General features: G+C 43.5%; 1 protein-coding gene across 2 annotated transcripts in view; it reads right to left on the bottom strand.

The window, feature by feature from the left end:
• bbs9 (Bardet-Biedl syndrome 9) overlaps nt 1–22,659 on the bottom strand; it is a 187,735-nt gene that overhangs the window by 131,477 nt on the left and 33,599 nt on the right. For both annotated transcript variants that reach the window (XM_079895076.1, XM_079895077.1), the window contains exons 12-13: nt 22,437–22,490; nt 11,227–11,329 (exon numbers count right to left, since the gene is read on the bottom strand). In XM_079895076.1, coding sequence (XP_079751202.1) covers nt 11,227–11,329; nt 22,437–22,490 — 157 coding nt within the window. The remainder of the gene's footprint in view (nt 1–11,226; nt 11,330–22,436; nt 22,491–22,659) is intronic.

Genomic DNA, 22,659 nt, shown 5'->3' on the forward strand with positions numbered 1-22,659 from the left:
TTATTTTTACCCGATTTGCTTCAAACTTTATGTGTATAATGTAAACACACGGCAGATGTAGACCTGTGAAAGGATTATTGATATCTTTGATACTGTTGCCGTGGCAACGCATCAAACTTTAATATTCTTTTCAGATGCTTTTGAGACTCTTATCATGCTTGAAATTGCATGAAACTCGACAGACACATCACATTTATTATCCAGTAGACATGTGCAAAGTTTCAGAAATGGGCGTGGTGAGGGGCACAGTAGCGCCACCTTTAGTCAAAAATGGGGGCTTAGTTTTACCTAGAGTCACACAACTTGGTACGTATATTGTTCTCATCAAGCCGGATAACTTTCTAATTTACAGTCATTAGCTCCGACCAACAGGAAGTCAGATATTTTGATTTGGTTTGAATGTGGATTTTCTCCCTCTCTCTCTCTGTCTCTGCGTCTGTGTGTGTGTGTGGAGGGGGTGGGGGAGGGGTTTGTCTTTTGAGTTTAACCCTCTGGGGTCGGCAGACGCGCCCGCGCGTTTTGGTGGATTTTCTTCACATTATAGCACAATAAACTTAAATTACTCTGTCATTTATGGTCATACAGAAAAAAGAAATATAAAAAAAGAATCTGTGATATTTCTACTTTTGTATGTGTCCACTTACAATCAAATCAAAACATTGTGCTTTTGTAAAATAAAGAAAAAAAACAGGGTGTGCTTTCTGCCTCCCCATTGCGGTGAACTTTTTTTTCTTGAGCATGTCTATAAACTGAAACAAAACTCAGCGAATACTTGTCACACATTAGAGATTGGCATGGTTTTATTTCAGTTAGCCTAATAGCTAGTTTGATTTGCATTGAGAGATGATCTTATGGAAAGTACCCCATGCCAATCTCTAGGTATGGTGAAGGCTATGTGATGATGTGGGGCTATTTTAATTCCAAAGGCCAAGGGAACTTTATCAGGATGCATAGTATCCTGGATCCATGAAGTAACTGGCCTTTAAAAATAAAAATCTGCCTGGCTCTATGGGAATTTAACATAGGGGTGTCCAGACTTATGCACCCTGTATTTTAAGGAAGAACATTTATTTATTTACGATACATTATTCATTCACAAAGAAAATTGGTGTCCTTAAAGGTTGGATTTTTCCTAATTTTTTAAATTAAGGCATTAAGTTCAATTTCCAAAAGATGATTTTTTATTCCTCTTTTTAGTCAACTTTAGCATGGGTGTCTAAACTTATGCATAGCACTGTATATATATATATATATATACAGTGAGGAAAATAAGTATTTGAACACCCTGCTATTTTGCAAGTTCTCCCACTTAGAAATCATGGAGGGGTCTGAAATTGTCATCGTAGGTGCATGTCCACTGTGAGAGACATAATCTAAAAAAAAAAATCCAGAAATCACAATGTATGATTTTTTAACTGTTTATTTGTATGATACAGCTGCAAATAAGTATTTGAACACCTGAGAAAATCAATGTTAATATTTGGTACAGTAGCCTTTGTTTGCAATTACAGAGGTCAAACGTTTCCTGTAGTTTTTCACCAGGTTTGCAGTGCACACACTGCAGGAGGGATTTTGGCCCACTCCTCCACACAGATCTTCTCTAGATCAGTCAGGTTTCTGGGCTGTCGCTGAGAAACACAGAGTTTGAGCTCCCTCCAAAAATTCTCTATTGGGTTTAGGTCTGGAGACTGGCTAGGCCACGCCAGAACCTTGATATGCTTCTTACAGAGCCACTCCTTGGTTATCCTGGCTGTGTGCTTCGGGTCATTGTCATGTTGGAAGACCCAGCCTCGACCTATCTTCAATGCTCTAACTGAGGGAAGGAGGTTGTTCCCCAAAATCTTGCAATACATGGCCCCGGTCATCCTCTCCTTAATACAGTGCAGTCGCCCTGTCCCATGTGCAGAAAAACACCTCCAAAGCATGATGCTACCACCCCCATGCTTCACAGTAGGGATGGTGTTCTTGGGATGGTACTCATCATTCTTCTTCCTCCAAACACGTTTAGTGGAATTATGACCAAAAAGTTCTACCAAAAACTTTCTCCCATGACTCCTCTGGATCATCCAAATGGTCATTGGCAAACTTAAGACGGGCCTTGACATGTGCTGGTTTAAGCAGGGGAACCTTCCGTGATTTCAAACCATGACGTCTTAGTGTATTACCAACAGTAACCTTGGAAACGGTGGTCCCAGCTCTTTTCAATGACCAGCTCCTCCCGTGTAGTTCTGGGCTGATTTCTCACCTTTCTTAGGATCATTGAGACCCCACGAGGTGAGATCTTGCATGGAGCCCCAGTCCGAGGGAGATTGACAGTCATGTTTAGCTTCTTCCATTTTCTAATGATTGCTCCAACAGTGGACCTTTTTTCACCAAGCTGCTTGGCAATTTCCCCGTAGCCCTTTCCAGCCTTGTGGAGGTGTACAATTTTGTCTCTAGTGTCTTTGGACAGCTCTTTGGTCTTGGCCATGTTAGTAGTTGGATTCTTACTGATTGTATGGGGTGGACAGGTGTCTTTATGCAGCTAACGACCTCAAACAGGTGCATCTAATTTAGGATAATAAATGGAGTGGAGGTGGACATTTTAAAGGCAGACTAACAGGTCTTTGAGGGTCAGAATTCTAGCTGATAGACAGGTGTTCAAATACTTATTTGCAGCTGTATCATACAAATAAATAGTTAAAAAATCATATATTGTGATTTCTGGATTTTTTTTTTAGATTATGTCTCTCACAGTGGACATGCACCTACGATGACAATTTCAGACCCCTCCATGATTTCCAAGTGGGTGAACTTGCAAAATAGCAGGGTGTTCAAATACTTATTTTCCTCACTGTATATATTTGTTACATATATATATATATATATATATATATATATATATATATATATATATATATATATATATGTGTGTGTGTGTATATATATATATATATATATATATATATATATATATATATATATATATGTGTGTGTGTGTATATATATATATATATATATATATATATATATATATATATATATATATAAATATAGCTGTGAGCAGCGATGGATGGCCGGTGACAGTGTAACTAAAGGCACCAGGGTGGCGGTGCCACCGGCTTGGGCCCGCAATCGCTGCTCGCAGCTATATTTAAAATTGTTTCACCATGAAGATTATTTTGTCATAAAAGCAATAGATTAAGTTCATTTTGGGCTCATTTTAATTGTATTAATATGCTGTAAAAGATGAAGTGCAATTTTCAACGATTTTGGAATGTTTCATGAGATGTATGATGTTTTTGACACATTGCAGTACATAGTACAAAAAAGTATTTTATAGATTATGGAAAAAATTATTCTATTTATCAGCAAATAACTCAGCAATACCTAGGAGTTTTTCAAATTGGCTACATTCACTGTACAGTTCAGACTCTAAGCTTTCAAATGACACCAATTTTGTTTGAATCAAGGCACTATTTTTTTTAAATATGATAATGAATATTTTCGCAGCTAGGTGTCACCTGCGGGCGGTACACTCCGGTTTAGAGAGACTAGTCAGCACTCGTTCAGAGTTGATCGAAGTGGTTATATGCTTTAAAAAGCTGAGATTCTAAGCTTTAATATGATACATATTTTGTGTTATTCCACGTTTGAAAATGAGCACGGACGGTTCCGGGAAAATTGGAAAACACTTTGCACCCCGGAAGGATGAGAGACTTGTTTTTTAGCCAAGTATGCATCACTTCGTGAGGAATATCTCGTGATCAAAGCAATGGATTATGTTGTGTTTGTAATCGTGAGAATCTGCTGTCAATAAAGATGTTCGATTTTTCACAATCCATGCATGTTTCATTGAGTTATGAGCTGAAACGTCACATCAAAACAACATAGCATCACTGCTATTGGAACTTCATAGATCCGCCTGTGGTATTTTTTGTGTTAGAACGCCATGAGGAATATCTTTAGATCTGAGTGATGGATTATGGTGAGTTTGGGCTCTTTTTAATCTTAACAATCTGCTGCAAATAATGATGTGCCATTTTCCACAATTGATGCATGCTTCATTGAGTTATGAGTTAAAATGCAACAAGTGCTACATCTATAATAAATGCTCTATTTGCGCCTTTGGGGGTTCGTGTGTTACCTATTGATACCTATTGATTATGAATTTTTTTCGCGGGGGGGTGTCCCACCGGTGGGACACTTCGGGTTTAAGGGTTTAAGAAGCCCTCCTGTTCTCCACTCATTACCTGTATTAACTGCACCTGTTTGAACTCGTTACCTGTATAAAAGACACCTGTCCACACACTCAATCAAACAGACTCCAACCTCTCCACAATGGCCAAGACCAGAGAGCTGTGTAAGGACATCAGGGATAAAATTGTAGACCTGCACAAGGCTGGGATGGGCTACAGGACAATAGGCAAGCAGCTTGGTGAGAAGGCAACAACTGTTGGCGCAAAAATTAGAAAATGGAAGAAGTTCAAGATGACGGTCAATCTCCCTCGGTCTGGGGCACCATGCAAGATCTCACCTCGTGGGGCATCAATGATCATGAGGAAGGTGAGGGATCAGCCCAGAACTACACGGCAGGACCTGGTCAATGACCTGAAGAGAGCTGGGACCACAGTCTCAAAGAAAACCATTAGTAACACACTACGCCGTCATGGATTAAAATCCTGCAGCCCACACAAGGTCCCCCTGCTCAAGCCAGCGCATGTCCAGGCCCGTCTGAAGTTTGCCAATGACCATCTGGATGATCCAGAGGAGGAATGGGAGAAGGTCATGTGGTCTGATGAGACAAAAATAGAGCTTTTTGGTCTAAACTCCACTCGCCGTGTTTGGAGGAAGAAGGAGGATGAGTACAACCCCAAGAACACCATCCCAACCGTGAAACATGGAGGTGGAAACATCATTCTTTGGGGATGCTTTTCTGCAAAGGGGACAGGACGACTGCACCGTATTGAGGGGAGGATGGATGGGGCCATGTATGCATAGATGCAGCCATGCACGAGCGCAAAACCTCACAACACCCTCCCCCTGTTGGTGATTGGTTGGAACGCTATTTATTTTGGTTTTGAGTGGTGGTGAAAGCATTTGTTTTTGTGTGCAGATCTCAGAGCCTAGGCTGCCTACAGAGACGCGTTTTTTTGACGGCCTGCTAATGGGGCGGGCAGCTAGCGGATCGTTAGGAAAGATTAGATGAATGTGATCATTTATGTTTGGGCCTGAAATCGCTGATACAACCTTAAATGGGTGTGAGCAAAACGTGCCGTTTTTCTGTGTCCCTTTAAATGCAGATGAGCTTTAGCTCCGCCTCTGTTCAGAAGAGGGCGGAGTCTTTACACGAGCTTCAGAAACTCCGGCAATAACAGAACAGGCCAATCTCACTCATCCAGAATCCCAGAATAACCAGTAGCGAGTGCAGCCTTACGGAGAGACTCAGGAAGAGTTTCTGAATGTTAGTGGAGACATTTCTGTAGTTGTTGTGGAGTTACACTGATCATCTCATCATCATGTTGAACTTCTCCACAAGTGTCCACAGTTCCTGAGGTCTTTATAAGACAGCGGTGACATGTTCTGGTCAATAGTGTTCAGTGCTCGTCTGTGCTCAACCACAGAACAGTTTCAGGCTCTGCTGGATCTTTATCATTGCGTTAGAACTGGTCTCTGTTGGCGCGTGTGAAACCAAATGTCAGCTGGTGTGTGTAAACGTGCAGATTAAGGGCCGCTAATATTATAATAAGATCCTCTTCATACGTCAGAAGGAGAGCGAAATCTGATCGGCTTATTTTCTACATTCTTGCAGAGAAAGGCTCAGTAAAACTAAGTTACTGGGTCTTTTCATGTTTTCTGGGTTGTTAGAAGCACCGGGACCCGATTATAGATTATAGCACTTAAACACGGGAAAAGTCAGATTTTCACAATATGTCCCTTTTAAACTCCACTCGAGTCAGTGGATTACAGAGACTCTCATCCGTTGAGTTGGTCTGTGTGGTCTTTAGTAAGGTGATCTGCTTCATGTGTAGAGTTGTGTGTGTTCACACAGGTGACTGAACCGCAGTAATGCCTGATTGCTGAGCACTTAGATTAAGTGTCTGGCCCACCAGCGCACACACACACACACACACACACACACACACACACACACACACACACACACACACACACACACACAAACGTCTGACTGTCACTCACACACACTCTCTCAGTCTGAGCTCCTATCAACTCATCGGGCGACAGCACTTTCTATGTTCTTTAAAAGCTTTCTCTCTCTCTCTCTCTGTGGCGTGGGCAAACACTAGCCGTCGGGTCGGGTCGAGCCGTCAGAAAGCGTGACACCCCTCTTTAAACCGGTCTGGCATGTAGGTGCTTAAACTAGGGCCATTTGTGTTGACCTCTCTTGACCTGCGCTGACAGTAGCCCAGCACACGCATTACACACAGAACACACACAGCACACGCATTACACACAGAACACACACAGCACACGCATTACACACAGAACACACACAGCACAGAAGCACTTAGACAGGAATTCCCTGGACAAAAGCAGCGTGAGTGTGTGTTGTGAGGATTAAAGGGGTGTGTGTGACCTTTAGGGCAGCATTGAGTCCTGCCGTCTCAGCACTCACACGTCTACTGGTGATGTGGGTCACGCTCATACTTCTGTGTTAGGAACACAACTAGTGCTGGGCAACGATTAAACTTATCCAAATAAAAGTTTGTGTTTAAATAATATATATGTGTGTACTGTGTATAATAATTTTTTATATATATAAATACACCCACATGCATGTATATATTTAAGAAACATTTGTTATTTATATATAAAATATTTATATATAATATAAATGATGTATAAATATATATATACAGTATATACAGCATGTGTGTGTATTTATATATACACAATAATTAAACACAGTACACACACATATATTATGTAAACACAAACTTTTATTTTGGATGCGATCAATCGTTGCCCAGCACTAGTTTATGAGTGTTCGGCCGATATATCAGCCGATATCTACCATTGGTCGACACGTTTTTCTTTTAGTGAGTGAAGCAAGACTTTTATTTTGACAGCGCTGAGATGCACACGAGCTCCCATTCTCCGTCTTTATTCATTTAGTGTCTTTATTTTGCAGTTTAATTTCAAATATTAGAAATAAAATACTATAATAGGATTACAGAATCAAATTAAATTGAATTAAATGTAAAAGTTGTAACAATGTATAACAAAGAAACACAAGCTAGAGAACAAAGAGTGTTGTTAGTATCTAAAAGTAGAGGCTTACTAAAGCTAAATCACAGTTCCAGGATCCCGACTCATGGAATGATAATTGAGCAGTCTCTTATTTACAGTGTTGGATATAATGAGAGGATTCCGGGCAGAACTCAGAGCTCAAACACCTCTGATTGGCCAGTGCAGTCATGTGCTCGACAGACATGTCTGTGATTGGCTGCAACGGTCGAGGCTGCAAAAACACGTTGTAAATCGAAACCTTTGATGCTCTTCGGAGCGCAAACACAAATAGCAGTTGTCTATCAGCGAATAGCGAATAGAGTCGTACTCAATACTACTGATACTGCAGAAAGCCTGGTATCGCCACATTTTTACAATTTAAAGACCCCTGTGGTCAATAATTTTATCCCTTAAAACTCATCACCAACATGACATATTTAAACGTTCATGCCTTAAAATATCTTGACTGTAACTCGACACCCTTGCCTCATTTAGTATGCACGGTTCTATGAATATGCAAATGAGCCCCGCCTCCACTCACTCCCTCAGCTCAGAGATCCACTGGTTGACGATCACACGTTGATCTGATTGGTTACAAGGTAGTTTGTGACGTCAGAAACACCAGCGATTTCAAAGCGTGTTTTTGAGACTGTCTTTGGTTCACTGCAGTTTTAAGGAGGAAATACTCAGCAATGCTGTCGACTTATGAATTTACACATGGTGTGTCTTAAAGCAGATTAATAACACCATATAGACACATAAACAACATTAAAAGCTGGATTTACACCACAGTGGGACTTTAAGAATTGACTAGATATACTTTTGTCAGCGCTGATTACAATGAAGAGAGCTTTATCTCTTCTTTATCACGTAATGCCTGCTTAGGACACGTGCTGCAAAGAATGATTTTTGAAAAAAGAACAGTGAATATTTTATATATATTATAATTTAGAATGTAGTATATGCTGAATTATGTGTGTGTGTGTGCGTGTGTGTTTGTTTGTGTGTGTGTGAGAGTGCGTTTTCGTTTAGAAAACGGAGAATTAAAACGAATACGATCTCCGTCCACTCCAGCGTTTTAGCTGCGTATTAGAATTGATCTCCGTCCACATTAAAACGGCTGAAAACGCGGATCACGTGACCATTCACCAACACTGGGCATGCGCGTGCCGGTGTAAACAGGATGTGATGGGTGGCTGACGAATCAGGGAAGGATACGCCATGACCGATGACACCCAATCATAGAGCCGAGCGTGAGCCTCTGCGTCATCGTTTCTAAAGTCCTCCGTTTTGACCCGTCCACACTAAAACGCCCTCCGGAGATTCAAAACGCAAAACGGGTCGGCAGCGTTTCTAAACTTCTCCGTTTTGGGTCTCCGTTTTTGCCGTTTTAATGTGGACGAAAACGCAGTAGTGTGGACGGGGCCTGAGTGTGAGTGTGTGTGTGTGTGTGTGTGTGTGTGTGACACATGGACTCTCAGATCTCAACACTATCTGACCTGTCACTCACAGCTGATCTGATCCACTCAACAGACATGTGCTTCTGATCGGAGACACACACACTCCTCACACACACTCCTCACACACACTCCTCACTACACCAATGATGAGCATTGGGTCATTTACTCAGTTCAGCTGCTTTTCTTTAATTCTATCACAATCTTTTTAAATCACATCTCCTTTAAACTCATAAGCTCAAAGTCTGCGAGCGGTGTACAGCTTTAATGTCGTGTGTGTTTGCTTTCGAGACCTGCTATCCTAATCCTGAAGAGTGCTGATATAAACAGCTGACCGTTTCACCCAGTATTAGTGCATTCTATGCATCTTCATTCTTTATACTTATTTCGGTAACCCTTTACAATAGGGTTCATTAGTCAACATTAGTTAATGTATTAACTAACAATGAGCAATACATTTGTTACTGTATGTGTAAATCTTTGTTAATGTTAGTTAATACAAATCCAGCTGTTCACTGTGTGTTCATGTTAGTTCACAGTGCATTAACTAATGCTAACTAATACAACCTATGACCTTAATAATGTATTAGTTAATGTTGAAATAAATATGAAAGATATCATAGTATAAATACTAAGATTATTAATTGCTGTAGAAGTATTGTTCATTCTTAGTTCATGTTGACTAAGGTAGTTACAGTGAAGTGTGCATGGCTGTGGCTGCACTGGGCTATGGAACAGAGCTAGCAGTAATTTGTGAAGAAAACGACAAATCACACAAAAGAGGAAGCGCATAGTTTACGGTTAAAGCTTGAGCAAATATTGCCAGTGGTTTTGGAAACAGTGCAGAAGTTAATCAGGGACTGAGACACACACACACACACACACACACACACACACACACCAGCTCAGGAATATCCTCCGCTTCACGACTCCACCATGTGGTGTCCTGTGTGTACATCATCATCATCATCAGCTGACTAAACCCTGCCCACACTCTTCCTCCAGCACATCTACTGTCTCTCATGAGCCCCAGACATGTGTTGACCACTGGGATTGAAATAATATCACAATACCATAATAAAAATATTTTTAAGGGCCAGATTTACTAAACCGGACAAATTAGCATAAGGACGCAATTCCACAAATGTGACCCTGGACCACAAAACCAGTCACATGGGTCAATTTTTTTTTATTGAGATTTATACATCATCTGAAAGATGGATACATAAATAAATGTTTTATTTATTTATGGTGGGAAATTTACAAAATATCTTCATGGAACATGATCTTTACTTAATATCCTCATGATTTTTGGCATAAAAGAAAAATCTACTGACGACGCGCAAATTAAAGAACACAGACGCAGTCAGATCATTTACATAATGACCAATGCAATCTAGCAATGGCAGCACAGATTAGCGTTAGCATCAGGTGCGGGTCGACTCAGGTAATCTAAAGCATTTCAAAGATATTAATGCGAGTGGAACATATTTCCTCCCTCCTCACGCGTCTCCCAGTGCAGCGACTGCAGACATGCCGCAAAATGGGTTTAACATGCTTTTTTGGGCGTTAAATAATGGCGCGAATACTAGTTTATTGACTAGCGTAAACCTTAGTAAATCACGTAGCTTCATTTAAATTCTCTCCTCCCATAAATGTTGCGTCTGAAAGGGAAACTCCTACAAATATATAGGCAGTACGATCAGCCGCAGAAATATCCCTGTCCTCGCCTTTACAGCGCTAGTTTAGTTTTTTGAGTGTGTGTGTGTGTGTGTGAGAGTGTGTGTGTGAGAGAGTGTGTGTAGAAATGTCTCTTCAACATTACAATGATGTGACACTGGCTTCTGATTGGCCAACATCAAAGTATGTCATATCATTTCTTTCTCAGCCCTGAAACTCAAACCTCTTTCTGGAGTAATGGCTCGTCTGTCGCTCATTCCCCTGTCAATCAAGCACTGCACAACAATCACAGGCTTTACACTTCAACAAATCAAAACATTTGGATGAGACGAGCATATTCACGCATGACCTGCACAGAACGCCTCAGGATTGTCTGATATCAGGATTTGGTGATGCAGAGCTTATTAAATATTTATACACTTTGTACAGCAACAATCCTGTGCCGTACTCCACTTCGACATGTCCAGCAGATAACCTTAACTGGAGTGAAGAGCAACTGCTTTATTTGGTCTGAAAATTATATCCGACATAATTTGGATGGTAGTCAGAAATATATAATATATAATATTTCCTAACCCAAGGTGAAGATTGAACATTTTGAAACACTGAAAAATATACGGGAGGATTCTATTAGTTTAGAATTAGCCGAAGCATGAAATGATGAAAAGTGCTCTTCAGTCTTCAGTGTGTGTGTGTGTGTGTGTGTGTGTGAGACAGTGGGTGTGTGTGACAGTATATGTGTGTGTGTGTGTGTGTGTGTGTGTGTGTGTGTGAGACAGTGGGTGTGTGTGACAGTATATGTGTGTGTGTGTGTGTGTGTGTGTGTGATAGTTTCAGGAAGAAGCAAAGTCAGTCCTACCCATAGAGTCCAGCACAAACTGGTCCTGTGTGACGGCCAGAGGAGGCTGAACACACACCGTCATCTTTGGGCTCGCCACCACAGAACGGCTCTTTATCCTCACCTGAGAGTGAAACACACACACACACACACACACACTCTTTATCATCACCTGAGAGAGAAGCGTACACACACACACACTCTTTATCCTCACCTGAGAGTGAAACACACACACACACACACACACACACACACACACACACACTCAGCATCAGAGGTACAAGAGCTAGAGGAGAAGAGCTACAGGAGAAGATCTACAGGAGAAGAGTTACAGGAGAAGATCTACAGGAGAAGATCTACAGGAGAAGAGTTACAGGAGAAGAGCTACAGGAGAAGAGCTACAGGAGAAGAGCTACAGGAGAAGAGCTACAGGAGAAGAGCTACAGGAGAAGAGCTACAGGAGAAGATCTACAGGAGAAGAGTTACAGGAGAAGAGCTAAAGGAGAAGAGCTACAGGAGAAGATCTACAGGAGAAGATCTACAGGAGAAGAGTTACAGGAGAAGATCTACAGGAGAAGAGCTACAGGAGAAGAGCTACAGGAGAAGAGCTACAGGAGAAGAGCTACAGGAGAAGAGTTACAGGAGAAGAGCTAAAGGAGAAGATCTACAGGAGAAGAGTTACAGGAGAAGAGCTAAAGGAGAAGAGCTAAAGGAGAAGAGCTACAGGAGAAGATCTACAGGAGAAGAGCTACAGGAGAAGAGCTACAGGAGAAGAGTTACAGGAGAAGATCTACAGGAGAAGAGCTACAGGAGAAGAGTTACAGGAGAAGATCTACAGGAGAAGAGTTACAGGAGAAGAGCTACAGGAGAAGATCTACAGGAGAAGAGCTACAGGAGAAGAGCTACAGGAGAAGAGTTACAGGAGAAGAGCTACAGGAGAAGAGCTACAGGAGAAGAGTTACAGGAGAAGATCTACAGGAGAAGAGCTACAGGAGAAGATCTACAGGAGAAGAGTTACAGGAGAAGAGCTAAAGGAGAAGAGCTACAGGAGAAGATCTACAGGAGAAGAGCTACAGGAGAAGAGCTACAAGAGAAGAGTTACAGGAGAAGATCTACAGGAGAAGATCTACAGGAGAAGAGTTACAGGAGAAGATCTACAGGAGAAGAGTTACAGGAGAAGATCTACAGGAGAAGAGCTACAGGAGAAGAGCTACAGGAGAAGATCTACAGGAGAAGAGTTACAGGAGAAGAGCTAAAGGAGAAGATCTACAGGAGAAGAGTTACAGGAGAAGAGCTAAAGGAGAAGAGCTAAAGGAGAAGAGCTACAGGAGAAGATCTACAGGAGAAGAGCTACAGGAGAAGAGCTACAGGAGAAGAGCTACAGGAGAAGAGCTACAGGAGAAGAGTTACAGGAGAAGATCTACAGGAGAAGAGCTACAGGAGAAGAGTTACAGGAGAAGATCTACAGGAGAAGAGTTACAGGAGAAGAGCTACAGGAGAAGATCTACAGGAGAAGAGCTACAGGAGAAGAGCTACAGGAGAAGAGTTACAGGAGAAGAGCTACAGGAGAAGAGCTACAGGAGAAGAGCTACAGGAGAAGATCTACAGGAGAAGAGCTACAGGAGAAGATCTACAGGAGAAGAGTTACAGGAGAAGAGCTAAAGGAGAAGAGCTACAGGAGAAGATCTACAGGAGAAGAGCTACAGGAGAAGAGCTACAAGAGAAGAGTTACAGGAGAAGATCTACAGGAGAAGAGCTACAGGAGAAGAGTTACAGGAGAAGATCTACAGGAGAAGAGCTACAGGAGAAGAGCTACAGGAGAAGAGCTACAGGAGAAGAGCTACAGGAGAAGAGTTACAGGAGAAGATCTACAGGAGAAGAGCTACAGGAGAAGAGTTACAGGAGAAGATCTACAGGAGAAGAGCTACAGGAGAAGATCTACAGGAGAATAGCTACAGGAGAAGAGCTACAGGAGAAGATCTACAGGAGAAGAGCTACAGGAGAAGAGTTACAGGAGAAGATCTACAGGAGGAGATCTACAGGAGAAGATCTACAGGAGAAGAGCTACAGGAGAAGAGTTACAGGAGAAGATCTACAGGAGAAGAGCTACAGGAGAAGATCTACAGGAGAAGAGCTACAGGAGAAGAGCTACAGGAGAAGAGCTACAGGAGAAGAGTTACAGGAGAAGATCTACAGGAGAAGAGCTACAGGAGAAGAGTTACAGGAGAAGATCTACAGGAGAAGAGCTACAGGAGAAGATCTACAGGAGAAGAGCTACAGGAGAAGAGCTACAGGAGAAGATCTACAGGAGAAGAGCTACAGGAGAAGAGTTACAGGAGAAGATCTACAGGAGGAGATCTACAGGAGAAGATCTACAGGAGAAGAGCTACAGGAGAAGATCTACAGGAGAAGAGCTACAGGAGAAGAGCTACAGGAGAAGATCTACAGGAGAAGAGTTACAGGAGAAGAGCTACAGGAGAAGATCTACAGGAGAAGAGCTACAGGAGAAGAGCTACAGGAGAAGAGTTACAGGAGAAGATCTACAGGAGGAGAGCTACAGGAGAAGAGCTACAGGAGAAGAGTTACAGGAGAAGATCTACAGGAGAAGATCTACAGGAGAAGAGCTACAGGAGAAGAGCTACAGGAGAAGAGTTACAGGAGAAGATCTACAGGAGAAGAGCTACAGGAGAAGAGTTACAGGAGAAGATCTACAGGAGAAGAGCTACAGGAGAAGATCTACAGGAGAAGATCTACAGGAGAAGAGCTACAGGAGAAGATCTACAGGAGAAGATCTAAAGGAGAAGAGCTACAGGAGAAGAGTTACAGGAGAAGATCTACAGGAGAAGAGCTACAGGAGAAGATCTACAGGAGAAGAGCTACAGGAGAAGATCTACAGGAGAAGAGTTACAGGAGAAGAGCTACAGAAGAAGAGCTACAGGAGAAGATCTACAGAAGAAGATCTACAGGAGAAGAGTTACAGGAGAAGAGCTACAGGAGAAGAGCTACAGGAGAAGAGTTACAGGAGAAGATCTACAGGAGAAGAGCTACAGGAGAAGAGCTACAGGAGAAGATCTACAGAAGAAGAGCTACAGGAGAAGAGTTACAGGAGAAGATCTACAGGAGAAGATCTACATGAGAAGAGCTACAGGAGAAGAGCTACAGGAGAAGAGTTACAGGAGAAGATCTACAGGAGAAGAGCTACAGGAGAAGATCTACAGGAGAAGATCTACAGGAGAAGAGCTACAGGAGAAGATCTACAGGAGAAGATCTACAGGAGAAGAGCTACAGGAGAAGAGTTACAGGAGAAGAGTTACAGGAGAAGATCTACAGGAGAAGAGCTACAGGAGAAGATCTACAGGAGAAGAGCTACAGGAGAAGAGCTACAGGAGAAGATCTACAGAAGAAGATCTACAGGAGAAGAGCTACAGGAGAAGATCTACAGGAGAAGAGCTACAGGAGAAGAGCTACAGGAGAAGAGCTACAGGAGAAGAGTTACAGGAGAAGATCTACAGGAGAAGATCTACAGGAGAAGAGCTACAGGAGAAGAGCTACAGGAGAAGAGCTACAGGAGAAGATCTACAGGAGAAGATCTACAGGAGAAGAGCTACAGGAGAAGATCTACAGGAGAAGAGCTACAGGAGAAGAACTACAGGAGAAGATCTACAGGAGAAGAGCTACAGGAGAAGATCTACAGGAGAAGAGTTACAGGAGAAGAGCTACAGGAGAAGAGTTACAGGAGAAGAGTTACAGGAGAAGAGCTACAGGAGGAGTTCTACAGGAGAAGAGCTACAGGAGAAGATCTACAGGAGAAGATCTACAGGAGAAGATCTACAGGAGAAGATCTACAGGAGAAGAGCTACAGGAGAAGAGCTACAGGAGAAGATCTACAGAAGAAGAGTTACAGGAGAAGAGTTACAGGAGAAGATCTACAGGAGAAGAGCTACAGGAGAAGAGCTACAGGAGAAGAGCTACAGGAGAAGATCTACAGGAGAAGAGCTACAGGAGAAGATCTACAGGAGAAGAGCTACAGGAGAAGAGCTACAGGAGAAGAGTTACAGGAAAAGAGTTACAGGAGAAGATCTACAGGAGAAGAGCTACAGGAGAAGAGCTACAGGAGAAGATCTACAGGAGAAGATCTACAGGAGAAGAGCTACAGGAGAAGAGCTACAGGAGAAGAGCTACAGGAGAAGATCTACAGGAGAAGAGCTACAGAAGAAGATCTACAAGAGAAGAGCTACAGGAGAAGAGCTACAGGAGAAGAGCTACAGGAGAAGATCTACAGGAGAAGATCTACAGGAGAAGAGTTACAGGAGAAGATCTACAGGAGAAGAGCTACAGGAGAAGAGCTACAGGAGAAGAGCTACAGGAGAAGAGCTACAGGAGAAGATCTACAGGAGAAGAGCTACAGGAGAAGAGCTACAGAAGAAGATCTACAGGAGAAGAGCTACAGGAGAAGAGCTACAGGAGAAGAGCTACAGGAGAAGATCTACAGGAGAAGAGCTACAGGAGAAGATCTACAGGAGAAGATCTACAGGAGAAGAGCTACAGGAGAAGAGCTACAGGAGAAGATCTACAGGAGAAGAGCTACAGGAGAAGAGCTACAGGAGGAGATCTACAGGAGAAGATCTACAGGAGAAGAGCTACAGGAGAAGAGCTACAGGAGAAGAGCTACAGGAGAAGATCTACAGGAGAAGAGCTACAGGAGAAGAGCTACAGGAGAAGAGCTACAGGAGAAGAACTACAGGAGAAGAGCTACAGAAGAAGAGCTACAGGAGAAGATCTACAGGAGAAGAGCTACAGGAGAAGATCTACAGGAGAAGAGCTACAGGAGAAGAGCTACAGGAGAAGATCTACAGGAGAAGAGCTACAGGAGAAGAGTTACAGGAGAAGATCTACAGGAGGAGATCTACAGGAGAAGATCTACAGGAGAAGAGCTACAGGAGAAGATCTACAGGAGAAGAGCTACAGGAGAAGAGCTACAGGAGAAGATCTACAGGAGAAGAGTTACAGGAGAAGAGCTACAGGAGAAGATCTACAGGAGAAGAGCTACAGGAGAAGAGCTACAGGAGAAGAGTTACAGGAGAAGATCTACAGGAGGAGAGCTACAGGAGAAGAGCTACAGGAGAAGAGTTACAGGAGAAGATCTACAGGAGAAGATCTACAGGAGAAGAGCTACAGGAGAAGAGCTACAGGAGAAGAGTTACAGGAGAAGATCTACAGGAGAAGAGCTACAGGAGAAGAGTTACAGGAGAAGATCTACAGGAGAAGAGCTACAGGAGAAGATCTACAGGAGAAGATCTACAGGAGAAGAGCTACAGGAGAAGATCTACAGGAGAAGATCTAAAGGAGAAGAGCTACAGGAGAAGAGTTACAGGAGAAGATCTACAGGAGAAGAGCTACAGGAGAAGATCTACAGGAGAAGAGCTACAGGAGAAGATCTACAGGAGAAGAGTTACAGGAGAAGAGCTACAGAAGAAGAGCTACAGGAGAAGATCTACAGAAGAAGATCTACAGGAGAAGAGTTACAGGAGAAGAGCTACAGGAGAAGAGCTACAGGAGAAGAGTTACAGGAGAAGATCTACAGGAGAAGAGCTACAGGAGAAGAGCTACAGGAGAAGATCTACAGAAGAAGAGCTACAGGAGAAGAGTTACAGGAGAAGATCTACAGGAGAAGATCTACATGAGAAGAGCTACAGGAGAAGAGCTACAGGAGAAGAGTTACAGGAGAAGATCTACAGGAGAAGAGCTACAGGAGAAGATCTACAGGAGAAGATCTACAGGAGAAGAGCTACAGGAGAAGATCTACAGGAGAAGATCTACAGGAGAAGAGCTACAGGAGAAGAGTTACAGGAGAAGAGTTACAGGAGAAGATCTACAGGAGAAGAGCTACAGGAGAAGATCTACAGGAGAAGAGCTACAGGAGAAGAGCTACAGGAGAAGATCTACAGAAGAAGATCTACAGGAGAAGAGCTACAGGAGAAGATCTACAGGAGAAGAGCTACAGGAGAAGAGCTACAGGAGAAGAGCTACAGGAGAAGAGTTACAGGAGAAGATCTACAGGAGAAGATCTACAGGAGAAGATCTACAGGAGAAGAGCTACAGGAGAAGAGCTACAGGAGAAGATCTACAGGAGAAGATCTACAGGAGAAGAGCTACAGGAGAAGATCTACAGGAGAAGAGCTACAGGAGAAGAACTACAGGAGAAGATCTACAGGAGAAGAGCTACAGGAGAAGATCTACAGGAGAAGAGTTACAGGAGAAGAGCTACAGGAGAAGAGTTACAGGAGAAGAGTTACAGGAGAAGAGCTACAGGAGGAGTTCTACAGGAGAAGAGCTACAGGAGAAGATCTACAGGAGAAGATCTACAGGAGAAGATCTACAGGAGAAGATCTACAGGAGAAGAGCTACAGGAGAAGAGCTACAGGAGAAGATCTACAGAAGAAGAGTTACAGGAGAAGAGTTACAGGAGAAGATCTACAGGAGAAGAGCTACAGGAGAAGAGCTACAGGAGAAGAGCTACAGGAGAAGATCTACAGGAGAAGAGCTACAGGAGAAGATCTACAGGAGAAGAGCTACAGGAGAAGAGCTACAGGAGAAGATCTACAGGAGAAGAGTTACAGGAAAAGAGTTACAGGAGAAGATCTACAGGAGAAGAGCTACAGGAGAAGAGCTACAGGAGAAGAGCTACAGGAGAAGATCTACAGGAGAAGAGCTACAGGAGAAGAGCTACAGGAGAAGAGCTACAGGAGAAGATCTACAGGAGAAGAGCTACAGAAGAAGATCTACAAGAGAAGAGCTACAGGAGAAGAGCTACAGGAGAAGAGCTACAGGAGAAGAGCTACAGGAGAAGATCTACAGGAGAAGATCTACAGGAGAAGAGTTACAGGAGAAGATCTACAGGAGAAGAGCTACAGGAGAAGAGCTACAGGAGAAGAGCTACAGGAGAAGAGCTACAGGAGAAGATCTACAGGAGAAGAGCTACAGGAGAAGAGCTACAGAAGAAGATCTACAGGAGAAGAGCTACAGGAGAAGAGCTACAGGAGAAGAGCTACAGGAGAAGATCTACAGGAGAAGAGCTACAGGAGAAGATCTACAGGAGAAGATCTACAGGAGAAGAGCTACAGGAGAAGATCTACAGGAGAAGAGCTACAGGAGAAGAGCTACAGGAGGAGATCTACAGGAGAAGATCTACAGGAGAAGAGCTACAGGAGAAGAGCTACAGGAGAAGAGCTACAGGAGAAGATCTACAGGAGAAGAGCTACAGGAGAAGAGCTACAGGAGAAGAGCTACAGGAGAAGAACTACAGGAGAAGAGCTACAGAAGAAGAGCTACAGGAGAAGATCTACAGGAGAAGAGCTACAGGAGAAGAGCTACAGAAGAAGATCTACAGGAGAAGATCTACAGGAGAAGATCTAGAGGAGAAGAGCTACAGGAGAAGAGCTACAGGAGGAGATCTACAAGAGAATATCTACAGGAGAAGAGCTACAGGAGAAGATCTACAGGATAAGAGCTACAGGAGAAGACTTACAGGAGAAGAGTTACAGGAGAAGAGCTACAGGAGAAGAGTTACAGGAGAAGAGTTACAGGAGAAGATCTACAAGAGAAGAGCTACAGGAGAAGAGCTACAGGAGAAGAGCTACAGGAGAAGAGCTACAGGAGAAGATCTACAGGAGAAGAGCTACAGGAGAAGATCTACAGGAGAAGAGCTACAGGAGAAGATCTACAGGAGAAGAGTTACAGGAGAAGATCTACAAGAGAAGATCTACAGGAGAAGGGCTACAGGAGAAGAGCTACAGGAGAAGAGCTACAGGAGAAGAGCTACAGGAGAAGATCTACAAGAGAAGAGCTACAGGAGGAGATCTACAGGAGAAGAGTTACAGGAGAAGATCTACAAGAGAAGATCTACAGGAGAAGGGCTACAGGAGAAGAGCTACAGGAGAAGAGCTACAGGAGAAGAGCTACAGGAGAAGAGCTACAGGAGAAGAGCTACAGGAGAAGAGCTACAGGAGGAGATCTACAGGAGAAGAGCTACAGGAGAAGATGTACAGGAGAAGAGCTACAGGAGAAGAGCTACCGGAGAAGATCTACAGGAGAAGAGCTACAGGAGAAGAGCTACAGGAGAAGAGTTACAGGAGAAGATCTACAGGAGAAGATGTACAGGAGAAGAGCTACAGGAGAAGAGCTACAGGAGAAGATCTACAGGAGAAGATCTACAGGAGAAGAGCTACAGGAGAAGAGCTACAGGAAAAGAGCTACAGGAGAAGAGCTACAGGAGAAGAGCTACAGGAGAAGAGTTACAGGAGAAGAGTTACAGGAGAAGATGTACAGGAGAAGATCTACATGAGAAGATGTACAGGAGAAGAGCTACAGGAGAAGAGCTACAGGAGAAGAGTTACAGGAGAAGAGTTACAGGAGAAGATCTACAGGAGAAGATCTACATGAGAAGATGTACAGGAGAAGAGCTACAGGAGAAGAGCTACAGGAGAAGAGTTACAGGAGAAGAGCTACAGGAGAAGAGTTACAGGAGAAGATCTACAGGAGAAGAGCTACAGGAGAAGAGCTACAGGAGAAGAGCTACAGGAGAAGAGCTACAGGAGAAGAGCTACAGGAGAAGAGCTACAGGAGAAGATCTACAGGAGAAGAGCTACAGGAGAAGAGCTACAGGAGAAGAGCTACAGGAGAAGAGCTACAGGAGAAGAGCTACAGGAGAAGATCTACATGAGAAGATGTACAGGAGAAGAGCTACAGGAGAAGAGCTACAGGAGAAGAGTTACAGGAGAAGAGTTACAGGAGAAGATCTACAGGAGAAGATGTACAGGAGAAGAGCTACAGGAGAAGATCTACATGAGAAGATGTACAGGAGAAGAGCTACAGGAGAAGAGCTACAGGAGAAGAGCTACAGGAGAAGAGTTACAGGAGAAGAGCTACAGGAGAAGAGCTACAGGAGAAGAGTTACAGGAGAAGAGCTACAGGAGAAGAGCTACAGGAGAAGAGCTACAGGAGGAGATCTACAGGAGAAGAGCTACAGGAGAAGAGCTACAGGAGAAGATCTACAGGAGAAGAGCTACAGGAGAAGAGCTACAGGAGAAGATCTATAGGAGAAGAGCTACAGGAGAAGAGCTACAGGAAAAGAGCTACAGGAGAAGATCTACAGGAGAAGAGCTACAGGAGAAGATCTACAGGAGAAGATCTACATGAGAAGATGTACAGGAGAAGAGCTACAGGAGAAGAGCTACAGGAGAAGAGTTACAGGAGAAGAGTTACAGGAGAAGATCTACAGGAGAAGATCTACATGAGAAGATGTACAGGAGAAGAGCTACAGGAGAAGAGCTACAGGAGAAGAGCTACAGGAGGAGATCTACATGAGAAGATGTACAGGAGAAGAGCTACAGGAGAAGAGCTACAGGAGAAGAGTTACAGGAGAAGAGTTACAGGAGAAGAGCTACAGGAGAAGAGCTACAGGAGAAGAGTTACAGGAGAAGAGCTACAGGAGAAGAGCTACAGGAGAAGAGCTACAGGAGGAGATCTACAGGAGAAGAGCTACAGGAGAAGAGCTACAGGAGAAGATCTACAGGAGAAGAGCTACAGGAGAAGAGCTACAGGAGAAGAGTTACAGGAGAAGAGTTAGAGGAGAAGATCTACAGGAGAAGATGTACAGGAGAAGAGCTACAGGAGAAGATCTACATGAGAAGATGTACAGGAGAAGAGCTACAGGAGAAGAGCTACAGGAGAAGAGCTACAGGAGAAGAGTTACAGGAGAAGAGCTACAGGAGAAGAGCTACAGGAGAAGAGTTACAGGAGAAGAGCTACAGGAGAAGAGCTACAGGAGAAGAGCTACAGGAGGAGATCTACAGGAGAAGAGCTACAGGAGAAGAGCTACAGGAGAAGATCTACAGGAGAAGAGCTACAGGAGAAGAGCTACAGGAGAAGATCTACAGGAGAAGATCTACAGGAGAAGAGCTACAGGAGAAGAGCTACAGGAAAAGAGCTACAGGAGAAGAGCTACAGGAGAAGAGCTACAGGAGAAGATCTACAGGAGAAGAGCTACAGGAGAAGATCTACAGGAGAAGATCTACATGAGAAGATGTACAGGAGAAGAGCTACAGGAGAAGAGCTACAGGAGAAGAGTTACAGGAGAAGAGTTACAGGAGAAGATCTACAGGAGAAGATCTACATGAGAAGATGTACAGGAGAAGAGCTACAGGAGAAGAGCTACAGGAGAAGAGCTACAGGAGGAGATCTACAGGAGAAGAGCTACAGGAGAAGATCTACAGGAGAAGAGCTACAGGAGAAGAGCTACAGGAAAAGAGCTACAGGAGAAGAGCTACAGGAGAAGAGCTACAGGAGAATAGCTACAGGAGAAGAGCTACAGGAGAAGATCTACAGGAGAAGAGTTACAGGAGAAGATCTACAGGAGGAGAGCTACAGGAGAAGAGCTACAGGAGAAGATCTACAGGAGGAGAGCTACAGGAGAAGAGTTACAGGAGAAGATCTACAGGAGGAGAGCTACAGGAGAAGAGCTACAGGAGAAGAGCTACGATCTACAGGAGAAGAGCTACAGGAGAAGAGCTACAGGAGAAGAGCTACAGGAGAAGAGCTACAGGAAAAGAGCTACAGGAGAAGAGTTACAGGAAAAGAGCTACAGGAGAAGATCTACAGGAGAAGAGTTACAGGAGAAGATCTACAGGAGGAGAGCTACAGGAGAAGAGCTACAGGAGAAGATCTACAGGAGGAGAGCTACAGGAGAAGACTTACAGGAGAAGATCTACAGGAGAAGAGCTACGATCTACAGGAGAAGAGCTACAGGAGAAGAGCTACAGGAGAAGATCTACAGGAGAAGAGCTACAGGAGAAGAGTAACAGGAGAAGAGCTACAGGAGAAGATCTACAGGAGAAGAGCTACAGGAGAAGAGCTACAGGAGAAGATCTACAGGAGGAGAGCTACAGGAGAAGACTTACAGGAGAAGATCTACAGGAGGAGAGTTACAGGAGAAGATCTACAAGAGGAGAGCTACAGGAGAAGAGTTACAGGAGAAGATCTACAGGAGGAGAGCTACAGGAGAATACTTACAGGAGAAGATCTACAGGAGAAGATCTACAGGAGGAGAGCTACAAGAGAAGACTTACAGGAGAAGATCTACAGGAGAAGATCTACAGGAGAAGAGCTACAGGAGAAGATCTACAGGAGAAGAGCTACAGGAGAAGAGCTACAGGAGAAGAGCTGATGCTCACCTGGACTGAGACTGATGGCACCGGCAGGCCATTCATCTCCGCTATCAGCGCGCACTGGGGGAGAGAAGGGAATGGAGAACTGAGCACACCTCAATCACACTGTGTGCTCATCAGACTCACAGAACGTGTGTGCACTATATCCTGAGACAAAAATGTAATTGTAAGTTTAAATCCAACAAAAAAAGTAATTGTTTGATTCAGTCTGAAGACATTGGATTATTTA

Source organism: Squalius cephalus, assembly GCF_949319135.1.
Source record: "Squalius cephalus genome assembly, chromosome: 15".
NCBI lineage: Eukaryota > Metazoa > Chordata > Actinopteri > Cypriniformes > Leuciscidae > Squalius > Squalius cephalus.